The sequence below is a fragment of the Porites lutea genome, chromosome 8, assembly GCF_958299795.1.
Source record: "Porites lutea chromosome 8, jaPorLute2.1, whole genome shotgun sequence".
NCBI lineage: Eukaryota > Metazoa > Cnidaria > Anthozoa > Scleractinia > Poritidae > Porites > Porites lutea.
Window position 1 is genome coordinate 32631273 of NC_133208.1, and position 26343 is coordinate 32657615.

At 38.7% G+C, this 26343-nt stretch overlaps 2 protein-coding genes across 2 annotated transcripts; both read right to left on the minus strand.

Moving 5' to 3' along the window:
- Positions 1 to 4127: 4127 nt before the first annotated feature.
- Positions 4128 to 6906, minus strand: LOC140946390 (uncharacterized). The gene is made up of 3 exons (XM_073395497.1): positions 6545 to 6906; positions 5682 to 5911; positions 4128 to 5459 (listed from the first exon to the last, which is right to left on the minus strand). The coding sequence occupies exons 1-3, from the start codon at positions 6846 to 6848 to the stop codon at positions 4785 to 4787; spliced, it is 1209 nt and encodes a 402-aa protein (XP_073251598.1). The 5' UTR covers positions 6849 to 6906; the 3' UTR covers positions 4128 to 4784.
- A 3587-nt stretch (positions 6907 to 10493) lies between these two features.
- LOC140946102 (methionine aminopeptidase 1-like) lies at positions 10494 to 21869 on the minus strand. Its single transcript, XM_073395178.1, has 14 exons — positions 21741 to 21869; positions 19776 to 19836; positions 18683 to 18765; positions 17861 to 17915; positions 17680 to 17771; positions 16689 to 16772; positions 15863 to 15930; positions 15248 to 15318; positions 14898 to 15029; positions 13226 to 13331; positions 12989 to 13026; positions 12621 to 12686; positions 12467 to 12516; positions 10494 to 11568 (listed from the first exon to the last, which is right to left on the minus strand). Exons 1-14 carry the CDS (start codon positions 21846 to 21848, stop codon positions 11452 to 11454), a joined length of 1131 nt encoding a protein of 376 aa, XP_073251279.1. The 5' UTR covers positions 21849 to 21869; the 3' UTR covers positions 10494 to 11451.
- Positions 21870 to 26343: the final 4474 nt, after the last annotated feature.

A 26343-nucleotide genomic window follows, 5' to 3' on the forward strand; every position in this document is an offset into this window, starting at 1 on the left:
GTGGTTGCTGTTGCTGTTGAAGTTAGAGCAGTTGTTGTCGTTGCTCCCGTTGTTGATGCAGCTTGAGCGATAGTTGAAGGGTGAACAACTGTTGTTATTGGAGCAGTTGGAGCAGTTGTTGACAGATCACTCGTCGCTCTCGTTGTTGTTGATGCAGCTTGAGCGATTGTTGAAGTTGGAACAACTGTTGTTATTGGAGCAGTTCGAGCAGTTGCTGACAGGTCACTCGTCGCTTTCGTTGTTGTTGACGCAGCTTGAGCGATTGTTGAAGATGGAACAACTGTTGTTGATGTTGGAGAAGCTTGAGTAGTTGCCGTTGTTGTTGAGGTAAAGAGAGAACTCGCTGTTGTTTCTTGAGAAAAAGATAAATAAAAAATCTTTACTTACAAAAAAGATCCAATGAAAGGTCGATTAAACTTATTTCTCACCGACCTTCCATCGCCAGGGAATGGGCATGTAGTCCCTTATATTGGAACCTTCATTAATTTTCGTTGCAGTGACATACCGTATTTCCTCGAATAATAGCCGTCGCTCGATTAATCCCCCCCCTCCCCCTTGACGGAAATGTTTAAAACAATCGCCTCCCTCGAATAATCGCCCCCACCCCAGTCCCCTAGGTTACTCGCAAGGGTTACCCATAGCGCTAAACTTTGAGGATGAAGCTTAAGTGGAGTCTGACCCAGCAAAACTGATCAGTGATCGACGATTCAAGCTCTGACGCAGAGGACAATGACATTGAAAATTAATCAAGGAACCAAATTTGGAACACTTTAAATGCTAATGTTGATTCAGTATATTTGATGTGATTATTTTTTTATTTCGTGGAAAAATAAAACAAAATATTTAGGGTACGATTTCTAGTGAGCAATATCTAAAATAATCGCCTTCCCTCGAATAATCGCCCCCTTTTGGTACGAAAAAAAAAATCGCCCCCGGCTATTATTCGAGGAAATACGGTGAGTGCTTCTTGCTGCGGCGGTAACTGTTACTGGTCAGATACTGTATTGTGGTGTTCGTCTTTTTCAGACGTTAATTCAGTATTTATCTTACGTCATTTAGTGATTTTCTTACGATCGACTAGTTCCTAAGTTTTCATTATCTGAGAAAACTTTAAGGGAAAGTAAAAATCATCTTAGTATGCCATCATACGTCATATTTTCTCTGATAACCGAGCCTTAACGAAATATGGAGCCTCTCTGAAAATCGAAATATGAAGCCTTGCATTGGTAGCTCTTATGAACAGGCTCCACCCTTTATTGATTTTAGCTGTTTCGAAGTAGTACTTCTGATGTGTTGTTTTGTAATAAATTGTGCGCTTATACTCTTGGAATACACCTTTTTGCCTTGTATGTTTTGATTTCCTAATTCAGACCAAGTAACTGATTTTGCCTTTCTTTTCATAAATTATGCCGGCATTACAAACATATGCATAAGGGCGATATTTGATAGAACTATTTCTATGGGGGTCAAGATAAAATAAGTTATATTGAGTTATGTTAACATACCGCTTGTTAGTTTAAGATTTATTGATGTCGATCGTTTCGTATCAAAATTCTAACATGCCTTGTCAGGCTTTCTGCTCGTATTTGAGCAGTCGATATTTCCTCTGGTTTCTTTTGTGTTCAAGTATCTTCTGGAAATTACAAGACAATGAAATGAGTCGTAAAGTTTTGCAATTTTGTCACTGTCAGGTTTGACTACACCTTGTTAGCGTTGGCTCTCTTCTTTCAAGTAATGAATAAACTGAAAATGACGATTAATCATACCTTCACATTTCATATAGAATCTTTGTTCATCTGTTACAAAATCCTCAGGGTTTGCTTCCTTGGTTTTGCTGTTCAGTTCGCACACTCTTCCTGGAATGAAGTAGTTGTAGCTTGCACATCTGGGGTCGTTTTCACAGATGTTTTGACATTCAAAAGGCGCTTTTACTACAAGTTCTTTAAATGTGTGACCCCTGAGAGCTTTACCAGATACTGATCTTTCAACAGGCTTGCATTGCCCATTTGCGGCCTCAACTTCATACATTCGGGATATTAGGCAAATCGTAAACAACGCCAGGGACATCCTAAGAGCTGGGAAAACCAGATTGTGAAACCGACTTTGGTACTTTATAGAACTACTCCGATTCAAGAAGTTACCCGCGTTGCTAGACAATGAAAAAGAAAAAACCAAAAAAATAATCTCAGGTGTTGACAAGTTAACTGCACAAATTCGTATTCACATGTACAAAGATGTCAAGTGAATTCCTTTAAGTTACCGACCGTTCCACTACTTTCAAAGTCTATCATGATCAGGTACTAACAAAAGGTCGAAATTTTCCTGCAAAGATTGTAAAAATACATCACGGTAAGTCGCCATTTCGAGTCATTCCTCGCAGCTAAACCTTTTAGCCTGAGTAACAACATTCCGTGAATATTGGCTGGAAACTGAAGTGGTTTGATAATCACTCAGTCAAACATAGTAATTAAAACTTCCCGGTCACCTGAATTTGACACCAATTTGGACGGAATGATGTGACGTGTAGGTTGCAGGGTCAACCTGCTAAGCACAATCGAAAATGGCGACTTACGCTGCGTTAGTTTTTCAATCTTGGAAAGAGATTTTCTTTAGCACTAAGCGGAATTTGAAGGTTCAGAAAGGCATTCGTAGCTACGCACATTCTTTATATTTCATTTGACTGTGCTCTTTAATTTCTGGAAGGCCGTCCAAATTCAGATTAGTCTCAAGCACTGTACATGTATTTTTATAATCTTGAGTAGGCTGAAACCTGTAGTCAAGACTGCTACTTATAATGAAGGTAATTCATCCCCTTACTGGCCGCGACATTTGAAGCAAACTTTATACCATTGATAGATCAAATGCAGTTTCTATTATTTTTAATGAATTAAAAGTTTGCTTAGGTAAATATAGTTCCTTTGCGGATGGTTTCTTCATCCGACAACCCAAGACCAAGCGAGAAGCCACCTTATATAAGCCGCTGGTTTTAAATTCATGAAATGGAAACATTCATACAAAGGTACAGTCTTCTCGGCGGTCCGGAGTTCTGATCCTTTTTTCTAAGTTTAGTGCTTTAGAGCCGGCTAACCTTTTTTAGTCTTCTAAAGTAAGCTGTCGTTGATGTTTCCTTGTTGATAATTCGACTTTTGATGATTACGTAATCTCTATATGAAGTTTTGAATCGTGAATTTGTACAATGATAAAATCTAATTTGATCGGTTTCTTTGTTATGTTTTCTTTTTTACACTGCAATCTACCCTTGCTTAACGGTATTCTTTATATATATATATAAGAAAAAAAACAGAATGTTTTAACTTACCTCGCTAGGATTCTGTTTTCTTCTGTCGACTGTTAAGTAACATACTGTTTTTTTTTTTGTTTTTTTTCCTGATGCTTCTCAGCGGTCTGGAAAACTTAATTTCCGGTTTTAGATCAATGGCTACATTGCACGCACTACAGTGTGATCCGGATCTGTTTCTCATTAGGACCCCGCTTCCAAGTGATTGACTTATTTTAGTGTTTGAAATGAGCAAGAACTTGGATTTCTACTTCATATATGAACCCTCGCAGATCTACCGAAGTTATTTGAAGAGAACAAAGAAAAGAGTAGCGTAGAAGTGGCGGAAATGTTAAGCAGTGGCTGTCGATGAGAGCTGCAAAAAGGATGGGAAATTAAGCTCCCCTGACATAAAAATAGGCATTAAGAAGCACAAAATAGCTCTAGATAAGTGGAAATTATTACTTGAAAATTAACGTTTAGAGTGAGTATCAACCACCGAAAAGTCAGGCTTGATTCTTTGTTTCATTCTTTCTCTTATTGAGGTTGTCGAACTGTGTCATTACCAGCTGGATTTAACTCAGATCAGCGTGTTTAGGTTTCGCTTCATCAGAAATTGACTCAAAACAACCTTTTGGAATATCAGACTCATGAATGCACAGCTCAGCAGGGTCATCAAGAGGTGGAGAATCTATTGGCTCTAAATTCGGATCACCAACGGGCTTCATTTGATTTGCGTTACCCGGGTCTCCAACAAAACATGCAGGGGTGTTCGATCAACTTGCCCACTAAGCAAGAAGTTACCGAGTCGTCTTGACATCTTATTACTTCTTTATTCAGAAAACTCCAACGTAAACTACTCACTACTAAACGTCTGACTCTTAAATATCCAAATAGTGCCGGTTTTTATAAGAAACACCCATAGATAAAATCCTGACTAACCTTGACACGCTCAATGAAACAAACACGAAACTCGAAAGGACAATTTAGACAGATCCCCAAAATATCTTCAGTATACTTTACAACACTATCAAGAATCGTCATTTCGGTCAAACGACATGCTTATTGCGATTTCAAGGAATCTACTTCTTCAGTTGTTATACTTGGCAAGCAAACTAGGAATTATAAATTAACACGAAGTATTCGAAAAAAGTGGACCTCGTTTGCAATTTATCAGACCGAGGTAGAATTAAGCAAATGGATTCTGTACTTTAAAGCTCCGTGCAAACGGAAGGAAAGTTGTTGGATATTACATGTTGCGTCCGTTTGCACACTCTGTTGCATGTTTTTGCGTGTCGTTGGCAGTTGTTGCGCAAACTTTGAAACCGGTCAAACTTTTAGCTACGTGCAAACGGACGCATCAACTCCCAACAATCTTGATAGTTTTTGGCCAACAATGTTGCGTCCGTTTGCACCAAGCTTAAGTTACGGTCAGTGTGTTACAGTTTGACATTCCTTTAAACTCCCTAATTACTTGATGACTTGAGTTTTGGGTGTTTAACGATATTCAATAGGACCAACGGACCCACAGGTTTAATGCATAGCTCAGGGATGGAGTATCTTCTGAGTGAGCGTCGTATCCAAAATCATATTCAGTCGGATCGCTGTCATATTCAACAAAAGAAGCCTCGTTAGCCTCTGTAATACCAATCCCGTGATCAGCACGTGAACAGTCACTTCCTCCTCCACCAATCATCATCACTGATCCATCGCCTCTACTCCATTGACACCAGAAGCCGATCTTGTTGTTGGGTTGCAGCTCGTCACTGCACCCAGCCTGTTGAAACCCGTCTGTTGAATTGTACTGACCACCATATTGAACAAAACAACTTCCCAGGCAGGTGTCGTTGGACCAAACCTTGCCATTTCTAAAGTTGCCATAACTTGTGATTTTGGATCGGAATGTTTGTCCACCCAGACAGTTCCCTGTGGTCTGCAATAGTGGCGTGTGACTGGAATCATCACTGCGCGTGATCTTAAACTCGTTCCCTTTGAGATACCAGAAGGCCGGTGCGATCATGTCAGCATTGACCGACGGATCAGATCTACTACCTATAGGATAATCTTGGTCATACCACCAGTGTCCATTGTCTCGCATCCAGTTCTTCTGGTCTTTGTTAGAAAATCTGGCGATAAGAGTCCAGTGTTCTGGGTATTCTGGAGTTGTAAAGTTCCAAGACTCCTTTGTGAAAAAGAAAAAGAAAATTAAATTATAGTAAAACACTATAAACACTTTTAATTTTTTGGTTAAACTGAAGGCCAGCGCAAGTGTTGATTAATAGAAAAAAGATTAGAGTCTATGAAGAACACTTGGAACGCATCATTAAAAATGACTTATGACTTAAATGTTGGCATGAATAGCAAGAGGAGCATGAAGAAGAATCGTAACGTTTTGGCTTTATACCTCAAAGTTGTAGGAATTCGTTGTTGGAGCAGCTGATGTTGTTGTTGTTACAGTCGGATCATCTTGAGCTGTGGTTGTTGTTGCTGCTGTTGTTGTTGTCGTTGTTGCTGCAGTTGAAGAAGTTGTTGTTGTTGTAGCTGCAGTTGTTGTCGTTGTCGTTCTTGTTGTTATTGGAACAATTGCTGTCGTTACTGGAACAGCTAGAGCAGTTGTTGTTGTTGCTGCTGGAGCTATTAGAGGTAAACAATACAGACTTTAAGTTATAAGAAAGAGGCCAAGTAAATTTCAAGGATACGTTTTTTCACCGAAATTCCATAGAAACCGGCGGGCTGATCCTCCAGCTTTAATAAACTGGAGAGTTACCAGTATCTTATGTCAGTTGCTGGTTGTAATGAACAGGTTCCATCCATTTTTTTTTCTCAAATTAGTACTTCTGCCATGGTTTTTTAAAATAAATGGGCTATATCCGAGTTGCCCCTATCCTCAAATTCAAGCTAAGACTCAGTGCAAAGCCATTGATATGAAAATAACTTTCTATTCTCATGCATTAAAACTCATTAAGAAAGGTTTTGCACTTATTGTAGGCTCGTTTTGAAAGTGAGAGTTTGTGGAACTCGAAAAAATTGGACTTTATTTTGAACTCATTGCTCTGAATTGATTTGCTTTCACATAAAGCGTCCATTTATTATCTCATAGTATGATTGCTATTGCTGGCTGTTATGAATCGTGAAACCAATGGCCATGCTTAGTAAAAAAGAGACCTTTTTTCAGTTCTCTCTAAAACATTTGACTCCTTAGTTTCTTACATTCTGCCTGTAATTGCTTTCAAAATAATTATGGGTAAAATAAAGAATTTATCATACCTTCACGTTTCATATAGAATCTTTGTTCATCTGTAACAAAATCGTCAGGTTTGTCTTCTTTGGTTTTGCTGTTCAGTTCGCAGATTCTTGTGGGAATGAGATAGTTGTAACTTGCACATCTGGGGTCGTTTTCACAGATGTTTTGACATTCAAAAGGCGCTTTTACTTCATAATCTTTAAATGTGTGACCCTTGAGAGCTTTGCCAGATACTGATCTCTCGACAGGCTTGCATTGTCCAACCGCCGATTCAACTCGACACATACGGGATATTAGGCAAATCGTGAACATTGTTAAGGAGGACATCTTAAGAACTTAGAACACCAGATTCTGAAAGCGACTGTTATAAGTTATAGACTTTGTTAAAAAAAATCATCTGAGAATAAGAAATAACAAGAAAAATTAACGATGAGAAAAACAACAAATCATCTCAGGTGCTGAACAGTTATCCAGTGGTTCTTAGCTCTCATACAATTATACAATTTCGATTTAATAAGCATACTACACCTCATAGAGCTGCCCAGAGCAACTACACAAATAAAAAAACCTCGCGATTGAAACTGAAAGGGAACGTGGATTTTATTACCGAGAAGAAAATCATTTGTCCAGAGAAGCAAACAAAGAGTTGATAAGCAGTAAAGGAAAGAAAGAGTAACATGAAGTTCCGCGGAAGCAGAAGCTGGTGGACCACTGCGCAAGGGAAATTAAACTCCCCCGATTAAAAAAAAGGACATTAGAAAGGACAAGAGGGTTGTAGCTTTGTAAAAACTTATCAGCTGTAAAACTGATATTGTAGGTCAGCTTAAGCCATCGAAAAGTCAAACAAAATTCTAAAGTCGCTTTGCTAGACTCTTTTATTTGTACGAGAGTAAAATATCATGATTTGTTTTTTTCTTTTTTTTAAAAAAAAAGCGGCCTATTAAGCGAGACCAAATCACTGTATGAAGCATTAAAAATTCGAATTTATACAATAATTTTGACTTGTACATGTTATGATCGGTTTTTAATAATTATGTTTTCTTTTTACTGCAATCGAAATTGTGTAAACGTTCATTGCGAAATTCAAAGTAACAAAGGCTGAACTTTCTCTTGCCACGTCGCTCTTGGCCCATTTCTGATGGGTTGTTTAGCAACATACATAGAGAACTGTTTCTTTCGTGCGTTTTTCTCTGAATCTTTTCAGCGGTCCGGAATCCTTAATTCCCCCTTGATTGTGAATGGCTACAGACGCACACACTCCAGCGGCCCGGATTTTCCCATCCGGCTGAGATTCACAGGTGCACTTTAAAAACGTTTGAAAAATGAGCAAAAAAGATTGGATTACATCTTTATTGCTTGACCCTCCTCCTATGCTCCCTAAAACTGGATTTTGTTGCCTAAAAAAGTCATTGGCAACGAGAAAAACCCACAAAGTACTGCAAAAACAAAATCATTGAGGAAAGGACGGTTTATAGTACGCGGTAGCTGTCGATGAGCACACATTGCAAGGAAAAGAAAGCTGTTCTGTGCGAAAATTTATCAACTATCAGTTTGAAGCAAAAATTTGATTCTTATCTTAGCTTTTAAAGCTTTAGTGTAGTGAATAATCTGTTATGTAGTTTACAAGGCTATCACTATGCAAGATGAAACTCAAAATTACCTATTAAAGCACAGCATGAAGTTAATTCAATTTGAGCGGTTCATATTTTGTTCTGTTTTCTTTTTTATTCCGCAATCACGAATTCTGCGAAAAAAAAGACAGTTTTCATTTGGCAACTTTCGGACGGTCATAAGGAGCCAAAAATCAGGAGCCAAGATGGCGTAATCGAACTTGCTACAATTGATCTTGACAGCACTTCTAATATCAGAGCTACATGTACACTTGTATCACATTAATCCGTAAAATAAAAATCCCTTTAGATAATTGTTTACTGGAAACTTATTTTTATATTAGGTTATAGGATATAATTTTGGGGTATAGACCAATTATGAAAGTCTTTTAATCCACAAAAAAGCTGTTTTTCAGCTTTCGTCTGACACCCTGTGAGCGGAGCAGAAAAAGAGGCTTTGTCTGAATAGCTTCAAGCTTAAGCAATTCGCCGCCGCAGCCCTAGCTTCTAGGCTAGTCAATCTTGTTTGTTTTTTTCAGGCGATCTTGCAGCTCTCTTTCACTGCCAGTGAATCTTCATACACAAAATTAACCTCCCTGAGGGCAGGGAAAACTCCTATATCAGCTGCCCTTTTTTTTCAGCTCGTCCCCTAACCGTCAATGTGGAAGAAAAAAAACAATTACAACAATTCTGTTGAAGGGGCCCGGCCGTGTCACGATTATCTCGTTCATTTTGCGGCTGTTAGACTTCCTTATGCGTTATGGAACTTAACGTTAACGAAGAAATTTGTAAAGGACAAACTCGCAGTTTCTTGTGCAACAAACACACTTCCCAGCATTATACCAAACGTTAAAACAACAAAAAAGAACTTTGAAAAATTGATGGACTAACAATTTTTCAAAAACCCACACTTTCAATCCGTTTCAATCTTCTTCAACTTTATGTTTTTCGTCTCATTTTTATAGTGTTTTATTAAACTCAATTTGCTCAGTGTTCAATCTAGACCGCGTTTTTGCCTCATTGACGCGGAATATTCTATTCTGACGCAAAATGAAATGATCGTGGAGTCATACTGAAGCAAAACAAACAAACAAACAAACAAACAAAAACCAAAAAAACAAGTCACCTCATGTATAAGTACTTCCAAAGCAGCAGGCAATAATAATAGTAAATCAAAACAAATATGTGTGCTTACTAGCCTGAAATGAGCGCGCGAAATGACTGGCATTTCAGACTACGAGCGTATGAGTACATTTTGTGTCAGGCGTTCCAAGCAATTCCAAGAGAGACTGGAGCCTACTTCAACGTTTTGCACTTTAATAACAGATCGATTGAAGCTTCAACTTTGTTCTTGTGTTTACTTTTCATTATGAAACGACAGCAAAAGCTTGGTGTATTTTCAAAGCAAAAGGGAATGGCTGTTAACCCTAAAAATCAAGATACTGAAGAAGATGGGCTGGATGAGGATGGTGAAGCTGAAGAGGTCGGTTCAACATTAAGTCAACCTCCAGAACTTCAAGATCCAACGGCCTCAAGCTCAACTAGCCTCCCCCGCAGACATTCTTAGGCGTGCGTCACGCGTTCCTTCCCCACGAAAAGGAACGCGTGACGCACGCCTAAGAATATCTGCGGGGGAGGCTAAAGCTCAACGAGTACTGTGACATCCTCGGAGACCCAGGGGCAGATAGTTGGGGCGAGTGAAAGTCTAAACGGGCGGAAAAATATGGCACGAAGAAAAGTAAAGAACGGCGAGAAGAGCCCCTGGGGACAATGTCTTACCAGACCAGTTCCAAACGGTTGCCGCCGTTCTGCCTTCTGATTGGGTAGAAAAACATAATAATTTTCTGGTACCAATCAGAAGTCAGAACGGCGGCTACCGTTTGGAACTGGTCTGGTAAGACATTGTCCCCAGGGGCTCTTCTCGCTGTTCTTTACTTTTCTTCGTGCCATATTTTTCCGCCCGTTTCGACTTTCCCTCGCCCCAACTATCTGCCCCTGGGTCTCCGAGGATGGTACTGTGAGAAAATGAAAAAAGTGTTTGGCGTTTTTTGGCATCTTTTATTCAGGATTATTCCGTTACTTTTTTAAAATAACGATCCAGCTTAGGAGCTTTACGATTACTTGACTGTTTACTGCAATAAACAAATCAAAACTGTGAAAAGCATAAAAAGTATAACATACTGGTGATAGTTTGGATGATGTCAGTTTTTCGAAGTTTCAATATCATAGTTTGACGCAGACCATTTTTGAAATGGCCCAATTTAAAATGTCATGCGGGACATACGAGCCACTTTGACTAAATTCTAGATTTAATACTGTTTGCTAGCAGTTCCTGGTGTTAGAATTTTGATAAAACTCGTGACACAGTTTCATTAAGTTTAATCCACTAATTTTAATCGCCTAGTCTACTCCGCAGAGGCCTCTTTGAGCTACTTGTAACCAACGCTGACCATTGTTTTTCCTGCTTTATTTTTGAAATATCAATGAGAGCCTCTGCGGAAGAAAGATACGAACACCAACTATAGAGAAGCATTGCAGTTACAACTTTTAAGTACTCTAAATTCCCAAAGTACTGCTTACTAGATACAAAGCGGATTAACTGTGGAAGCGATCCAATGGTGCGACCATCTAAAAAAAACATCTTCAGTAGTAGTACTTTTAGTAATGTACTTTTGTGCCTTCATTGTCCTTAGTTTTAAAATAATACTCTCTCTCTCTCTCAACGAAGTGCTACTGTCCTGCCTAGATTAGAACACACTACATGCGAAACAGTCTAGTATAGTGAATACATTGCTGCTAAGTAAGACGTTTTTAATAATAATAATTAAAACAAAAATAATAATATTAATAATAATAATAATAATAATAATAATAATAATAATAATATATGTTCGAAAATTATGTTAACGTAATTTTTTCTGATATTTTACCACATAACATTAAGACTTTTTACGCGTACGCCCAGCGGAAAGATTTTTCTTTCTGGCATGGCTTTTACAGTTGTAGCATTTGTAAAGTTGTTATGCGACTGACAAGCGACACGAACGACTTCGCAAATGATAAAAGCCATGCCAGAAAAAAACCTCTGCTCGCAGGGTACTCTCGAAAGGCCCAGCTGTTTAACATCCTAATTAGTTGATGTCTATTGCTTGCGTGTAGTTTGAAAAATAAGACATTGTTTAACCTCTTCCACCATGATACACTCTCATGCGTGTTCAGTCGAGGAATTATAAATGTGGCCAGCTTTTGGCGGCACCCAATTTTGCTTTCTTCAGAATTTGAATATTTGGGTTTTCTGACAAGTAAGACTCTGGTCCATTTTACATTTGAGAAAGGAAATGAGCTCGTCCGTTATCATCAGGGCGAAGGGTTAGGATATCACAGCCAGTTTCTGTTACAAGCAGCGTCTGTTCAAACTGAGCTGAACGCTTTCCATCCTACAGAAAATAGAATCAAATACAGACTCAGCAACTTAACAGGAAGCCTGCAGTGAAGGCGAGCCCTCAGTATCTCCATTGGGCACCCTGCTACGTACAGCCATCCCCTTCCTTCAGGAAAAAAAAAAAACAGGCGCGGGACACCAGTACACAGGCCATTCGTGCGTCACCATCTCTGATTTTCATTACAATGGCTTGGTAAGGCGTAAGAAAAAAGTGGGGAAAGGGGAGAGAAGACGTCTCCCCGTCGCCTCGTTACTCGTTTAAGACCCATAACCTCGGAAAACCTGGGGAATCCTGGATATCGCGTGCTTCCAGGAAACGCCTGCGTCGAAGGCTATCCTAGCAGCAAACACGAAACGGCTGTGACTAAAATGGATACTCTAAAATCAGATTCTCATCTTCAATTAAAATACATAAAAAGTGTTATGATTTATAGTAGTAAGTACGAGAGAAGGAAAAATACCGGGTATGTAAGTCTTGAACCCTGCATCATTTGATTTATGATACTCATCCGTATCCACTACACTATCAAGGGCTAACTGCCGACACTGCTTATTCTTGACGTGCTTTACGTGGCACGTTTCGTAGGGATGACACTAAGATTTCAAGCTACCGGGCAAATGTATCAAGAGTAGGCGGGAAACAAAACTGCTAGGGATTTCATTTGGTTATATTTTCTTTTCACGTTCATGGTCGCCGGGGGAAATCCCCGGCCCCCTTCTATTAATGACAGTTCTGTTGCTCGACATTATACTATTTGAAAGGAAACCGTCACAAAACTTGACCTTTCAGATTTTCACGAGTTTCTCAATAGTGTAATAATCATGCGTTGTCCAACATGTCTAGTCACTAAATACACAATTCAAATCAAAAGAGCGTACGCGCCTGTACATACCTGTGTCACCGCTGTCCAGTTATCAGGCCAGATCTCATCTCGCCATGTTCCTATAGTAAAATAATGGATACAGTTTGTCTCAGTATCATTTTACCTCAAAAGCGACATTTTTTCTTTTATAAGTAATTTAAGTCAAAGAACGAGTTACACAAACCTTGTGAAATCATAGGTTCTATGGTAAAGGTATGTCCGGGTTTCATAACACCCACAGCTTTGTTTTCTGAAAGAAAATGAAAAATTCCGCTGAAAAAAAAAACAATCACTGCGCTTTCCAGTTACTGTCAACAAACCAATATTGGTACCAGTATTGGTATCATAGACGTCTAGAAACTTTTCTGTTGTTGTTTATGGATAGTACATTTTACAGTATCGGTTACAATCGTTAAGTATTAATATCGAGTTCTGTACTATTGGTTATGTACATTTCAGTTCCAGTGTTGTCCAGTATTGGTATTATTTTGCCCACTGTGGTAATTTTGTTGTCCAGCATTGGCACAGTACTGTCCCCAAATAATTACTTACTTGCATAATGAGGGACGCTTGGTGCAGTATGGAACAACCTGTTAAGAAGCAACAGATAATATTATGCATTTAGCTAAGCAGACAAAGAGAGGAGAGAAGAGGAGAGAACGAGAGGGGAGAAGAGGAGAGGGGAGAGAAGGAGAGGGGACGAAAGGGGAGAGGAAGGGAGGGGAGGGGAAGGGAGGGGAGAGGAGGGGAGAGAAGAGGAGGGGAGGGGATCTGAACTCACTGACTTACTCATGAATTCCATGACCACAATAACTTTTCACCACAGAGAAGCCATGAGCCTGTGCATGCTTTTGGATAATGTTTCCTACTTCCCTGTACTTTACTCCAGGTTTTACTGAAAAAAGAGAATGAGAATATTGAGGAGTGACTTCTCATAACTATATAAATGATTACAAGTGCGTACAGTACCTACACAGTGAAGAGAACTGGAAGGGAGCAGTTTGGGGAGGTAATTTAACAAAGAGGGACAAGCATTCTTTGTTCAGAGATTGACATGATGATTACCATAACTTTCTCACTTATTACTTCACTTAAAGAACAACAGCATGATCTGGACATTAATTATTGGCAATATATTACCAGCGTGCAAAGAAAGTCGTGTCTGATAGCCCAGGGCTAGTGGATTTTACTATCGCGCTAGTGAATTCTGTTCTGAACTTGCCCGACTGGCAAGTGTAATTTTTTAAGGCATTCTAATCACAAAAGAACTGTTATCAACCCTGCTCATCATCGGGCTTGCTAAAATGACTTTTGGGCTAGTACATGCAAACCACAGCTTGCCCGAATAGCAAGCTGTAAAACTGAATTGCTTTGCACCCTGATTACATGCAGGATTTTTCTTATTATATCAACTTAAATAATTGGCTTTGTTTTCCAAAAGTCTCTCCTAGCTCCACCAATTGACTGGGAGGTCAAAGGCTTTCTGTATTCAGGGCTGCATTCTAAGAAAAATTGAAGAGAACCCACTGCTCTGAAACTGTGAAATCCAAGGTGCCCAGCATAATATTGTTTTATGATTTGCATGAAAAATCTAAGTTTTTCTGGGCACAGCAAGAGCAAAAGTGTGGGGATACAAGATATCACTTCCAATCCATGTAAGGGATATTGTCAAGGCTAGTGTCTTTAGAGTTTAGGACCACTTTATCTAAAACCAGGGTTCAAAGGAATTCAGTTTTATTCTTATGCACCACGTATAAGCCCAAACATCAATTCACTGACTAGCCTGAAAAAAAATTGATGAACAGGATTGACTACAGTTCTTCTGTAATGAATTCCCCCAAAAACTTCACTTGCATTTTGAGCAAGTTATGTAAGTACACAATTCAACACCCCAATAGCAAAATCTACCAGCCCCAAGATACAGTAAAACACCACAAAGAAGAACCTAGGATTTAAGAACCTGCTGGCATAAATTTGTCATTTTAATGCTCCAAAATATAAGAACTAGTTTAGCCAAGAACAATCAACAGGTTCTTATATGTGGGGTTAGACTACATTTTCATAAACATTTTGATATATTTTTTATTAAATGTATAACGTGTACAACCATTGTTGAAAACTGCATATCTTCTATCTGTTAACCCAGTTTTGTTAGATTTTTGGTAAATAAATGCCTATTATGAAGGACAAATACCATTTATAGCAATTTCTTGAAATCAACAACAGTATCCTTCTTCATAAAAATTAAGAACCTAATTAAGAACCTATTTAGCCTAAACTTCCAATAAGTACTCCAAACTATAAGAATCTATTTTGCCAAACTTCAAAAAATCTAGGTTCTTCTTCACGGCATTTTATTGTATCAGACATGATTTTCTTAGCATGGTGTCAAACATATTCAACAAAATTCATTTAAAATAATGGTGAATGTATGTTGTATAGAATTTCCAGCACAAGATACCTGCTGCAATGGCCTGACTGATGCACTCGTAAGTCACTTTCACCAACTGCTTACTTTCTTCATCCACCTCACCAACAAAGAATGTCTCATTCAGATCACCATGAAACCCATTGTAATAGATAGTGATGTCAACTAAAGCAACCAAACAAAATAATGGTGTCATGACACACAAAAACAAAAATATATCCACTCACGTAAATCAGTTCTCCAATGAATTTACAACAACAATCTTCAGTATAAAATATACCTCTTTTTTCCATGCGAACAAAATGACACAGTCATTAAAATAAGCACCAATTACAAACATGAAGATTGAGAGAAAAAAAATAATAAAAGAGAGGCATACTCACTGTTTAAAAGATCACCATTCTCTAAAGGCCTCATATCAGGGATGCCATGACAAATCACCTCATTAACAGACCTATGATTCAATAAATTTCACAGTAGTTTGATTTGTTACACATTACATTATGAGTTGCTACAAAAAAAATCCCCCCTCAACAACTGAAGCAATTCTAGGGAATCTTTCAACACCATTAGCTTTACAGCCACCCTTCTATCAATCCTTAAGAAATCCTGGGGTCCTTTCAAGATTTAAAAACCCTTGAATGCAGAGGTCCACTCATTGCATAAATAAAACCGACTGGTTCTTTCTTGCCAGATCTCTAATGTGGGAATTAAAACAAAACTGAATGCAAGGCTGGCAATACAACAAAGGGCTGAATACATTTATTTGAGGCCTCAAATAAATCAACCCTTTGCTGTATTGCCAGGCACTTTTCCGTTCTTTTACTGTTGGTTGTTAGTTTTACAAAATAGTTAACGAGCTTTTTCACTAATTCTTCAGAATTTTGTCATAAATTGATTAATGCAATCCTCCTGATCATATATTCTGTTAGGTCTTAATTTCCACTGTGACTTGCAGTGCTAACTTGTCAATTATTTTGTTTGCAATGAGTTCTTACGTGCAACATGACTTTGGAAATCCATGGTAGTTTAGAGGCGATGGATAGCAGTTTCTTTCAAGACATGCCTGAAACAAAGAAAAAAATTTTTGATATAAGCATCACCTGCTTGCTACAATTGGAAGGTCAAAGATAATAAAATCAGAGAGATGTTTAAGACAAATGTGAGTTTGTTCTACGCGACCAAGTTTTCCCTTTTCTTATTGTTTACTGTTCATAACTTCTACTCAAAAATAAGAAGTTTGACGCCAGTTTTCTCCATAAGATTAATTATTGTTTTGAGCTGTTTTTATCTGCCTATATTCTATTTTGAGAAATTCTCAGCTTGAATCTGACCTTTGCCACGACTCTAAATCTCGATCTCTATTATAGGGAAGCTAGGGAGGTGCAGTATTGGGCACATAAGCTGTCTTGCTCCTAGCTATGGTATGGGTTCAAGACTCTTGTACTCATACAATTGAGTTGAGTTTGTCGTGGTTTTTCACCAGTTGTGAGGATTTTCCTCTAGGGTTCTTTGGTTTCCACCCTTCACAGAAACCAGCATTTCCAAATTTTAAGTCAGTCAGGGATTAAGAAGTCTCAGGCAAGTGTTATCCTGCTTAGAGAAATTACATATGTAAGTCCATTTTTTTAAAGTTTTTTTTCTGAATCAAGTACATGTTCAGTCGTCTCATCATCAGAAATCAGTGTTAATGTAATAATACAGGACTCTATTGAAACCAGCCTATGCTGTGTAAGGTACTTTCAAGTTTTAAAAATAAAAAAGAAAGAAAGAAATAAATAAAAACATAAAAGTTGACAAATCACACTTATAATCTGTACCTACCTCATGAACAATCTTATCCAGTTCATCAGTGGTGATGCCAACCCGGACGTTTTTAGCTGCAGTGTCCATTACTTCCCTTGCCAACTACACAAAACAACAACAACAACGACAACAACAAACACTTTAATTTTACTAACCCGGTCTTTAGTCTTTTATTTGCTTGTTTTTGGCGTACTCAAGAAAGACTTGGCATGAATTGAGCAAGATCTCTGTTGACCATGTACTGCTTGTTGCTAGGATACAAATTTGAACCTAAACCTAACAGCTATGTGCTCGTTACAGCTGACAATACTTAACGGATGCTCAGACTTGAAGAACTACGGTAGTTTGACTGGTCTAGAAGTTTAGGCTCTGGCAACTTGACACGATTCAGACAGAGCCTCCCTTTCTCCTCTTCAATCAAGAAGAGGACAAATAGGAGTCTCCGCTCACTGCACAGCAGCCTATAGATTAGTCACATAACATTGTTGTGGTGTCAGAAGCAGTCTGAACAAATGTATTTGGGATCATTAATATGTGTTTCCTGCCTCCCCTAATCAGCAACCTTGTGAACGTTTTTCCAAAGAGAAAAACCCCAAAACACTTTTTCAAAAAATACATTAATATTTTCTCCCCTATTTACATGTACAGTGTATGTTAGCTATCAGATGCTCTTTCTACAGACTGATTTCACAACATAAAGGAATTGAAACAACTAAGCAATGATATATAAAAAATATTACTTACTAACAGTTACACAATCATGAACATGTACAGTCAGAAAGCCTTCTTATGCCTTCAGTGGCAAAATTAACATTTGTTCCTAAGACACTTATTTACACCTTTGTGGTAATGACAAACAAGAACATTATTATTTTAAGGTGGCTTTCAGCTTCCAAGACTTCCAGCTCAATACTGCCCTTACAGTAATGAATGAAATGTTGTGTTAGTGTATGATCTTGGGAAAATTACCAACAATGACAAATAATAACTGTATTATGTAATATCTTACTCTGCCAGCTACACGCATTTTCTCAATCTCTTCTTTACTGAGGACTCTTATCTGCGTGCTTTGTTTGGACTTGATCTCAGACAGAGGGACACCTACAAAATAGTAGATGTAACACTAGTACTGAAACTGATTATCATTTACATTTTACATTGTATGCTTCAAGAGTTTCTACAGTACAAACCAGTTTCTGCATAGTCAGGTTTCGCAATGTGATCTGGGACCTCTCGCCTGGGGGACTAAGGATAAGAAAAAAAAATTATAAATTCATTTGCCAGAAATACTGTACCTGCCCGCAGTATGTTAATGCATTGTTAAATAATACATTTAGGTCAATCTTAGTCAGCAGCTACAAAAAAATTATCTACTGGACGTCCTAAAAACAAGATATACTGATCAGGCAACTAAAAGTAGTTGTTTCAACACCTCTATTTTATGTGCTGTTCCAGAAAAACTACTTGTATAAGCCTCATCTGTGGAAGGGATTTTTGCTAAGGCCGTCGACCATTCTGGATTAAATTCCAATAACAAGCTTTATTCTTATTGGCCAAGTGAAAATGGTGCAATACACCACCTCCCACCCCCCACCCCCGGCCACAGTATTTCCAATTCCTATTTGGGGGAGTATGGAGAAATTCTGGAACTACACAGTTACATTTACACTGTAATACTGTATTATATCTGCTGAACAGTTCCTCTAGTTTCACTAAAAGCCACACCTTCATTTTGGTCCCCTGCCCTGTACCCACAGCAGTTTTGTTTTGTTCCCTAGATTTTGCTTGCTGGTAAAAAAATTAATAAATCCAGGATCATACTGCCATAGTTTAAGGCCTATCAAATTATAACAACAGCTGTGGGTGAAGTCCAAAAAAAGTTTCTTACAAGAACTTTGTGGTATTAAAAGGTTCAATGATCTATTCAACAAATAGCACAGTCTGTGTCTCTAAATTAGTCAAAAATTCTATCTAAACATGCACCTAAAAACTGCAACTTTGACTCTTATTACCTGAGGCCAAGGCCTAAGTTTTCCAGAAAATTTAAATCCTGGCCATGGATTATAGACAGCCGGTTTTGAATCCTCAATTTTAGCTGGAGAGATATGACAAAGGCAGTTAAGTAAGCCACTGTATTCCATCATGTGAATAAAAATTATCTGTAAATGCTACCACAAGCTAGGTGTAGCCCAGACAAAGGCATATATTTCACAAAATAGAAAAAAAAGTATGTAAAATTTGGGATAGATGGTCTCTAAAGAATTAAGGCAGTATGGCTGACTGGTCAGTGCATTGGTCTAACAATCCTGACGACCCAAGTTCAAGTTCCACTATTAATGGAGTAGTTGGATTTTTAACTCAGTCATTACCACCCAAATTTTGGTTTTGAATTCTACTTTGATCTGTGAGGAGTACAGTCTACCTACAGAAGTGTCAGAGCTCTCTGAAACCTCTAACTTTTTTTGCTTCAGGGCTTGGTTCCAGTGTTAACTTTGTTTGTTAATTGTTTTCCCAACGAATCCTGTAAGGCTTTTTAAGAGCTACTACGTCACCCCATACCATCACTAGTAACAGACACCTCTCATAAGGCCAACACCTCCCTCAAGTGGACATACTGGTACTATGTCTTTAACCTCTTTTAACCCTTTAAGCCCCAATATCCACATACAAATTCTCCAAACTGATCTCCATACATTTCCTTCATGAATGAGTTGAGAGAATTTGATAAAAGATCAAAGCATTTTCTCTTAAGTGTTCATTTTATTAATTCTCATAACCTAATCTCTTGACATTGTATGAATATTGTTAGGAGAAAATTGATGTTGGTCACTATTGGGACTTAAAGAATTAATAAAGCAGTGACCTTTCCCAAGTCAAGTTTGAGTTACCAAGGGTAAAATTACAGTAATATTGTACAAAGGAAATCAAGGGGAAATCAATTTTGGTTCGAGTTAGCACAAGGTTCGAGTTCGAGGGTTACGGTTAATCGGGAGTCGACTGCAATTATTTAAGTGGAGTGCTTTAAACTAATGTTACAGTGTATGTAAGGAATTATGCGTTTGTAGACAAAACATTTTGATGCACAGGGTATTTCCTCATCTTTACCTGCCGCTTTTGCTATCTTGTGAACTCTTTTATGTTCTGTCCAGTTCTGCTTGAAGCAATCCTGTTTTAAGAAAGTTAAAGAGATTTTTACAGTCAAGCCTTTCTAGTCAAATGGACTTCATCCAAAAATGAAAGCCTACTTATAGATGTAGGTCTTCTTTATTGATTTTACTCTTTATTGATTTTTACTCTTTATAGAAAAACACCAATCAAAGATGGAAACTTATGCTGTTCTCAATAGTGTCCAACTTAGAGAGATGTCATTGAATACTTACCAAAGCTAAAGAACAGTACAAGCTCTAAAACAAAGCCCAGGTGAGTCTGAGATCCCCGGGGAATGGGGGTGCTGGTCATAAACCTTTCAGGGGTTTGAATTTGTGGATTGGTACCGCTTTGAGTGCTAAAACCTAAAATAACTGCTGCCAGAGATGATACGCTTTATTAGGATACAGATTTACCAGTCTGCAGAGTATGGCAGGTGCATACGCAAGTTTTTTTAATGGAACTTAATACCTTATGAAATTCGGAAGTCCAACACCATCTCGAGTTTTAAAAGATCACTTAAGAAGTACTTGTTTACTAAATTCAGTAATAACGGATCATTGTTTTGATAGATTTGTATATATTGCGTTAGTTTTAATTTTTCCCTTTATGGATGAAATGGTTTAATAGTTGCTTTAGGGCGCTTTCCATTTGTCAGAACTGGCCGGCCGGACCATTGCCGGACCAGTCATTTTGACTATGAAATCGGCTTTTTCCAAGGGTTTTTGCTGAAAAACCATCTCCTTCCTGCACACTATTTAGGATTTGACCGATCTGATTGGATACTTTTGATTAATAGTAAAATTCTCATTATGACGGTAAGGGTCTGGCCGATCAGTTTTGACAAATGGAAAGCACCCTAAGTTTTAATTTTTTCCTTTTTTACTCATTGTAAATATAATAGGATATGGTTGTAAATTTGTAAATATTTTTCAATAATGTTGTTTACATGACTGTAAAGCGCCTTTAACATAGGATAAGAGCACTATAGAAATAAAGTTATTATTATTATTATTATTATTATTATTATTATTATTATTATTATTATATTATATTATATGAAATAAGGGCCTAAAAACGGCCTTGCACGCGCAAGACCTCGTCGAGTTCTGTCATACTCTGCAGGTATGGGCAGATTTATGACAATAATTTATTTTCAAAAAGTCCTTGAGAAGAAAGTGTTAGAAAGCTACCTTTTATTACTTAAAATTATTTATTATTAAAATTTGCAGTGCTGGTTATATAATTTGTTGTTGTTGAATTGGTACCTCTAGGGGTGGAAATGAATTTGGGGCATGCCCAGAAAACAAGATTCAAGGGTGTTCTCGAAATGTTCGGACGAGCACCCCTGTCACTTTTACAGGGAATTACCGCCCCCTCCCCCCCCCCCCCCGCACCCCCAGGTGAGATCATGACTAAATCCACTTTTAGTTAATTAACTTACACAGTTAACCCCCAAAATTATCAGCAGAATTTTGAGTCAAGGATCTCCAAGCAAGCCCCCCTCAGCTCAAAAACTAATATGGGCCCTGGAGAAATTTGAGAGGAACAAATGATGACATTTAACTTTTTGCAGATTCGGAAATAAATTAACAAGGAGAGAGCAGATGCACCCATACGGCAGAAGTGTCATTAAAACTTAATAAAGTATTTACATTGAATTTTGCGTAGATTTCAGGGAATATCTTACAAAATATTATGAAAAGTTAGTCTCAAGCAAAGAAATATGAGTTACTCCGCCCTTATCAGCAATAAGATTAAACAGCCGATATTCAGTGGAGCAAATCGCGGAGAACTGAAAGTAAAAATGTCGTCATGATGCAGAAGGTGGAAATTTTACGATGATGGTGCGAAACAAGAATCCACTCATGTAACAACGAAGTGAGCCAACAAATGACGAAAAAGATCGATGGAAGAATCTACCTGAGCACAGAAGAAACTGCCTTGAATTCCTAGCTTTATACAGGTTGGGCATTGTAGTTTAGCAGGCTGGTTGCATCCCGAACTTTCACAAGTCCTTACATCCGCCATGATAAAACAAAACTGACTAGCTTTTCCTCTAGTTACCAGTCCTCCGTGAAAATTCAAGGAATCGGGGAGGGTTGGGGGAGGGCGTGGAGGGAGCGCTATCGATTAGGCTCAAAAATTGTCTTTTAAGAATATCGCGGTTGCAAGTTGCGAAATTTTTTGAAAATCTGTAAATACAATACAAATTTATTTATATTTAGTGCGTGAGAGAGGCCCCCGTGAAGAAGAGAGAACCAATCGGGTAAACAACCAGGACAACCAGACTTGAATATGATCGAAGGGAGACCTAACTGACCTGGCCTGGGGTAAGGGTACTTATTAGTGGTAGGCTAATGGTATGTGCCGCTGGATAGGGTCGCCTTTTTACGACTAGATTGACTATTATGGGGTTGCTTTTTTGCCCCCGGAGGGATTTCCCCCGGAGGCGCTCTAGTTTAGTAACTCGCGTGATATAAGGAAAGTACTTACAGTTGAAATACAGTAGTCACACACATGCCAGAAAAAATCTCGACTTGCTTGAACAGGGGCCCTCGAGGAATCGGTAGGTAAGATGACGTTTCTGTTGTTCGCACCCGCAAGTAAGAGAGTTCTGCGGGAAAAGGTATCTTGTGTTAAAACTGTCTCGAAGAGAAACTTCGTATCTCCACTGGCCCACGTAATATGAATATCTTGTATATATCCGCATATGTTAGTTGGGTAGAGATGGTTTGAAAGACAGCAATAGACTTATTAGTTAAAAACAATCACTGAAATATCATTCGCAACATTTTGTAATACCTTTCTCCATGTTTATTTATAGATAAGGAGAAGAAATACACTACTACAATGGAGTGCCCTGTTTGCTTTGGAATGGGAGAAAATGCCGAAAGCGATTGTGAGGGTTCCAAAGTCTCTTTCACTTGCAACGATAAGATTGCAGCGTCTATAACAGTTAAGTTGACCAGCACTATTCCACGGATTCCAAAGCGGCTCTCTGATTGGCTTTCTTCTTTTTCATATTAGATAGGGTAACAAGTTATCCTTTTCCCGCCCCACCTCCAAAGCCAGGGAAAAAAAGCGCCCTGGGGACGAGGCTGGGAATAATGCTCATTTCACGAGGCAAAATTCATTGATTTTAGTTGCCTTTAGTACTTAGGAGCTTTTTAATTGTAGTTAGAACAAAGTACCATAGCTGAGACCTTGAATTGTTAAATGAAAAAATCCGGTTTTAAAGCATTAGGAAATTTGCATGATGTCTAGCAGTAGAGCCTACATGGCAGCTGTACATGAAGTGTTTTGGGCTGGCTTCAAAAAGAGTTCCTACACATGTAAGTTTAGACTGTAAAACATGTACTAGACGCCGTTCGGGGCGTTGAATATATTCAATTTTAGGGGTCCAAGCGGAGGCGTTGAATTGATAGCCAAAAGGCGCTAACAAGAGAGAGGGTCGTTTTTTTGTCATAACTATAGCAATATTCACAACTAATATCATGTAATATGCTGTGGGGGCCCCCTGGGGGATGTTCAAGCATCTCCATGTTTGGGATAGTTGACTGTGGGAATAAACACAAGGCAAACTCGGTGTGGGTAATGTTTTGGTATTCAGGTAACCTACAAGAAGCTACAAACCAACGAAAAACTAAGACAGGAACTTCAACGGGACGTTTGGCGGACAAATCCAAACTAACCTCGACTCACGTAATGAAAAATGCTTTCGGAGAAAATATACCTAGGAGGATCACACTTTCATAGGAGAATAGCCAGTCTATCCATTGATACATCTAGGCCGTCTAGAGATCCAGTTCGCCCTCGGCAAATCTCATTGACTTCGATGTCAGAATCCTCGATTAGATTCTCATGGTCATTCTGCTGTCATCGATAGCCTATCCCTACTTTGAACTTGATTTTGAACGAAACGTAGTGCGCAAACTCTTATTAATCAAGCAAGATAAATAAATAAATTTAATTCTTTTGCGCTATTTTCCTCCTTCCTGGCATTGTGGAGCAATTTTGATGTAGACTGCTTGCAGTCCGCCTTTCTCTTAAAATCCGTCTAGTTCTTATCTCATCCAGCGCCATTGCAAACCACGACGTTATTATTACAAGCCCCTGGCGTGCTTAGGTTTTGCGTGCAGTAACTTTGCAAAGAAAATTAAGAGACTGCTCGCAGTCTAATTTTCATGTGTGGCGTCTATTTGACAGGAGATGTTTATTAGATAAGAGGCGTTTACTTGAGAGATTACGTCTATTAGATCGATCATTTACGGTATTTTTGCTTAGGTCAAGATCGGGCGCTCGGTCAAAATAAATTTAGCCGACCTGGTCAGAAGCGTGAGACGTGAGGCGCAAAGCTAGCGAGTTTAGCGCCTTGAAACACCGTACATTTAACAAAGAAAATTGCTTTTGCTTTTAACACAAAGATTAGAAATACTTTGGCAAATGCAAAACAAAAAACTCCCGGTGGAATTATTGGTGGGGCTGTGGCCCACCCAGCCCCATCCGAGGTCCCTGTAGTTGTCTTTGCCGCTAAATGCACTTTATGCCAGAGCAGTTATTTTACATGGATCACTGGATATGGCGCCAAAATGACGATGTTGTTATTATGCTCTGTTTTCACCCGAATACAGGCTCATGGTCAGCATGTGAAGTCACTGGTAAAGTTATAAATTCCGTATGATGCTGATGGACTTGATCTCTGGTCAAAGTTTTCTAGTCACGTAGCTGGTGGTTTTGTTTGGCGACACGGCGCAACCCGGACGGGACAATAAGCGTCTGAGCAGCGAAAACGCGCGCAACGTGCGCGCGCCAAATGTCGGCCACGCAAGCTAAAAGATTCTTTTTTTTGTAGAGGAAGACCTTGGCACTGGATATTTTACGGCAAGTTTTCCTTTTTTCCAGGGCTCCTGTCACAACAGTAAGTTAACTGACAATAAAAAAAAAAAGAAATCAAAAGAGAGGTAAAACGGGCCGCTAAAATTCAAAACTGCACACGAATAACATAGGCGGGGCACTCGTACAATAGACTATAATCCTTTGTAATGCGTCCCACGATTTCGTTTGCATATGTGTCTGAAAACTATCAACCGCCAGATAACCTTCAGTGTCTTCATTTAAATAAAAAGGACGCTGGGCGCATTTATAGATTGACACAACTTTAGCCTGGCCAGGCGTTCGGGCAAAAAATCGACGTGGAAAAGAAAACAGGGGACACTGAGGGGAGATTACCCGCCTGGCTCCCCACCATCTGGACAGCTCTCTGAACGCTGCGCGCGCTCTACTATCTAAACGCCTAGAACGTTAACAGGCTAACACAACTTTCGCGTTTGCCCAAAGAAATCGTTCAAAAATTGTTCAGGTTTCCACAGGATTCAAACCTTTAACCTCTGCGAGAGGGCAAGGGTTGGAATCTGCGAGATGAGGATTGTTTGATTTTTAAAATATAAATTTTAAATCAATTAATGTAAACGTATGGTTCACTGAATAGGGCGCCCGCCAAAATAAGGATTCCAGTAATGACCGATAAATAATAATTCATTACAACAACGGGATGAAGAATTTTAAAAAATGAAGAAGGTCCCTGCGAGCATTTATAGACTGCCGCAACTTGCTTTTGCCAAAGGAAATCTTGACAAAATTCAGGTTTGTACAGGATTCGAACCTTTGACCTAGAGTCTGCATGATGAGGACTGTTTGATTTTCATTAAAATACAATCAATGTAAGCTTCTATGGTTCACTGAATACGGCGCCGGCCAAAATAGGGATTTTAGTCTTGACCTACAAAGCATGTCGCATTTTAAGGGTAGGTCAACGTTCGAAGGCGAGAAATAATTCACCATAATTCAGCCGAAGGTGTGGATGGACAACTAGTATTCGTTTTTTAGCGCGCGAAGCAGGGCGAGGCAAAGCAGGGCGCTAAAATTCAAAACCATAACAGACAGAATGAATGAACATACAAATTGGCAAACTTTACAATAGAAAATTAATCCTTTTGTTATGGCTGAAAAGATGCCGCTATATAAAGTGACTGGTAACTCTCAAACGGCACTTCGTTCGTCGCTCTCGTCGAGTTAAAATCACAAGTTCGGTAAGTACTTCATTTTAGTTTTATACTCTTCTTTGCATTTCTTAGCTCGATACTGCAGCAGTAACTGATCCTACAGGCTGTTGTTAAACCCTAAAGTGTAAGGTACCTGGAAATACGTGTGTTTTGGAATTTTTTTTCCTTTTTATGAGTTGTATAGTTACCTATTAATTTTTTTTAAGTTGGAAGGAGCTTATCACAAATAGAAACATCGGTAGAAATAAAAACCAACGCAAATTTAACGCACCGCGTATGTGAAACATGTAACCATAATATACATTCTTTCCTGGCGTCTTAAACGTGCTCTCTACAATTATAAACCATACAAATAAACATACCCATCCACCGGTCACTGCTGCTTGCAAGGGAAAGATCCCCTATAAAGGCATACTCGCACAAAACACTGGAAAATCCACTAACGTCACCAGGCAATCTGT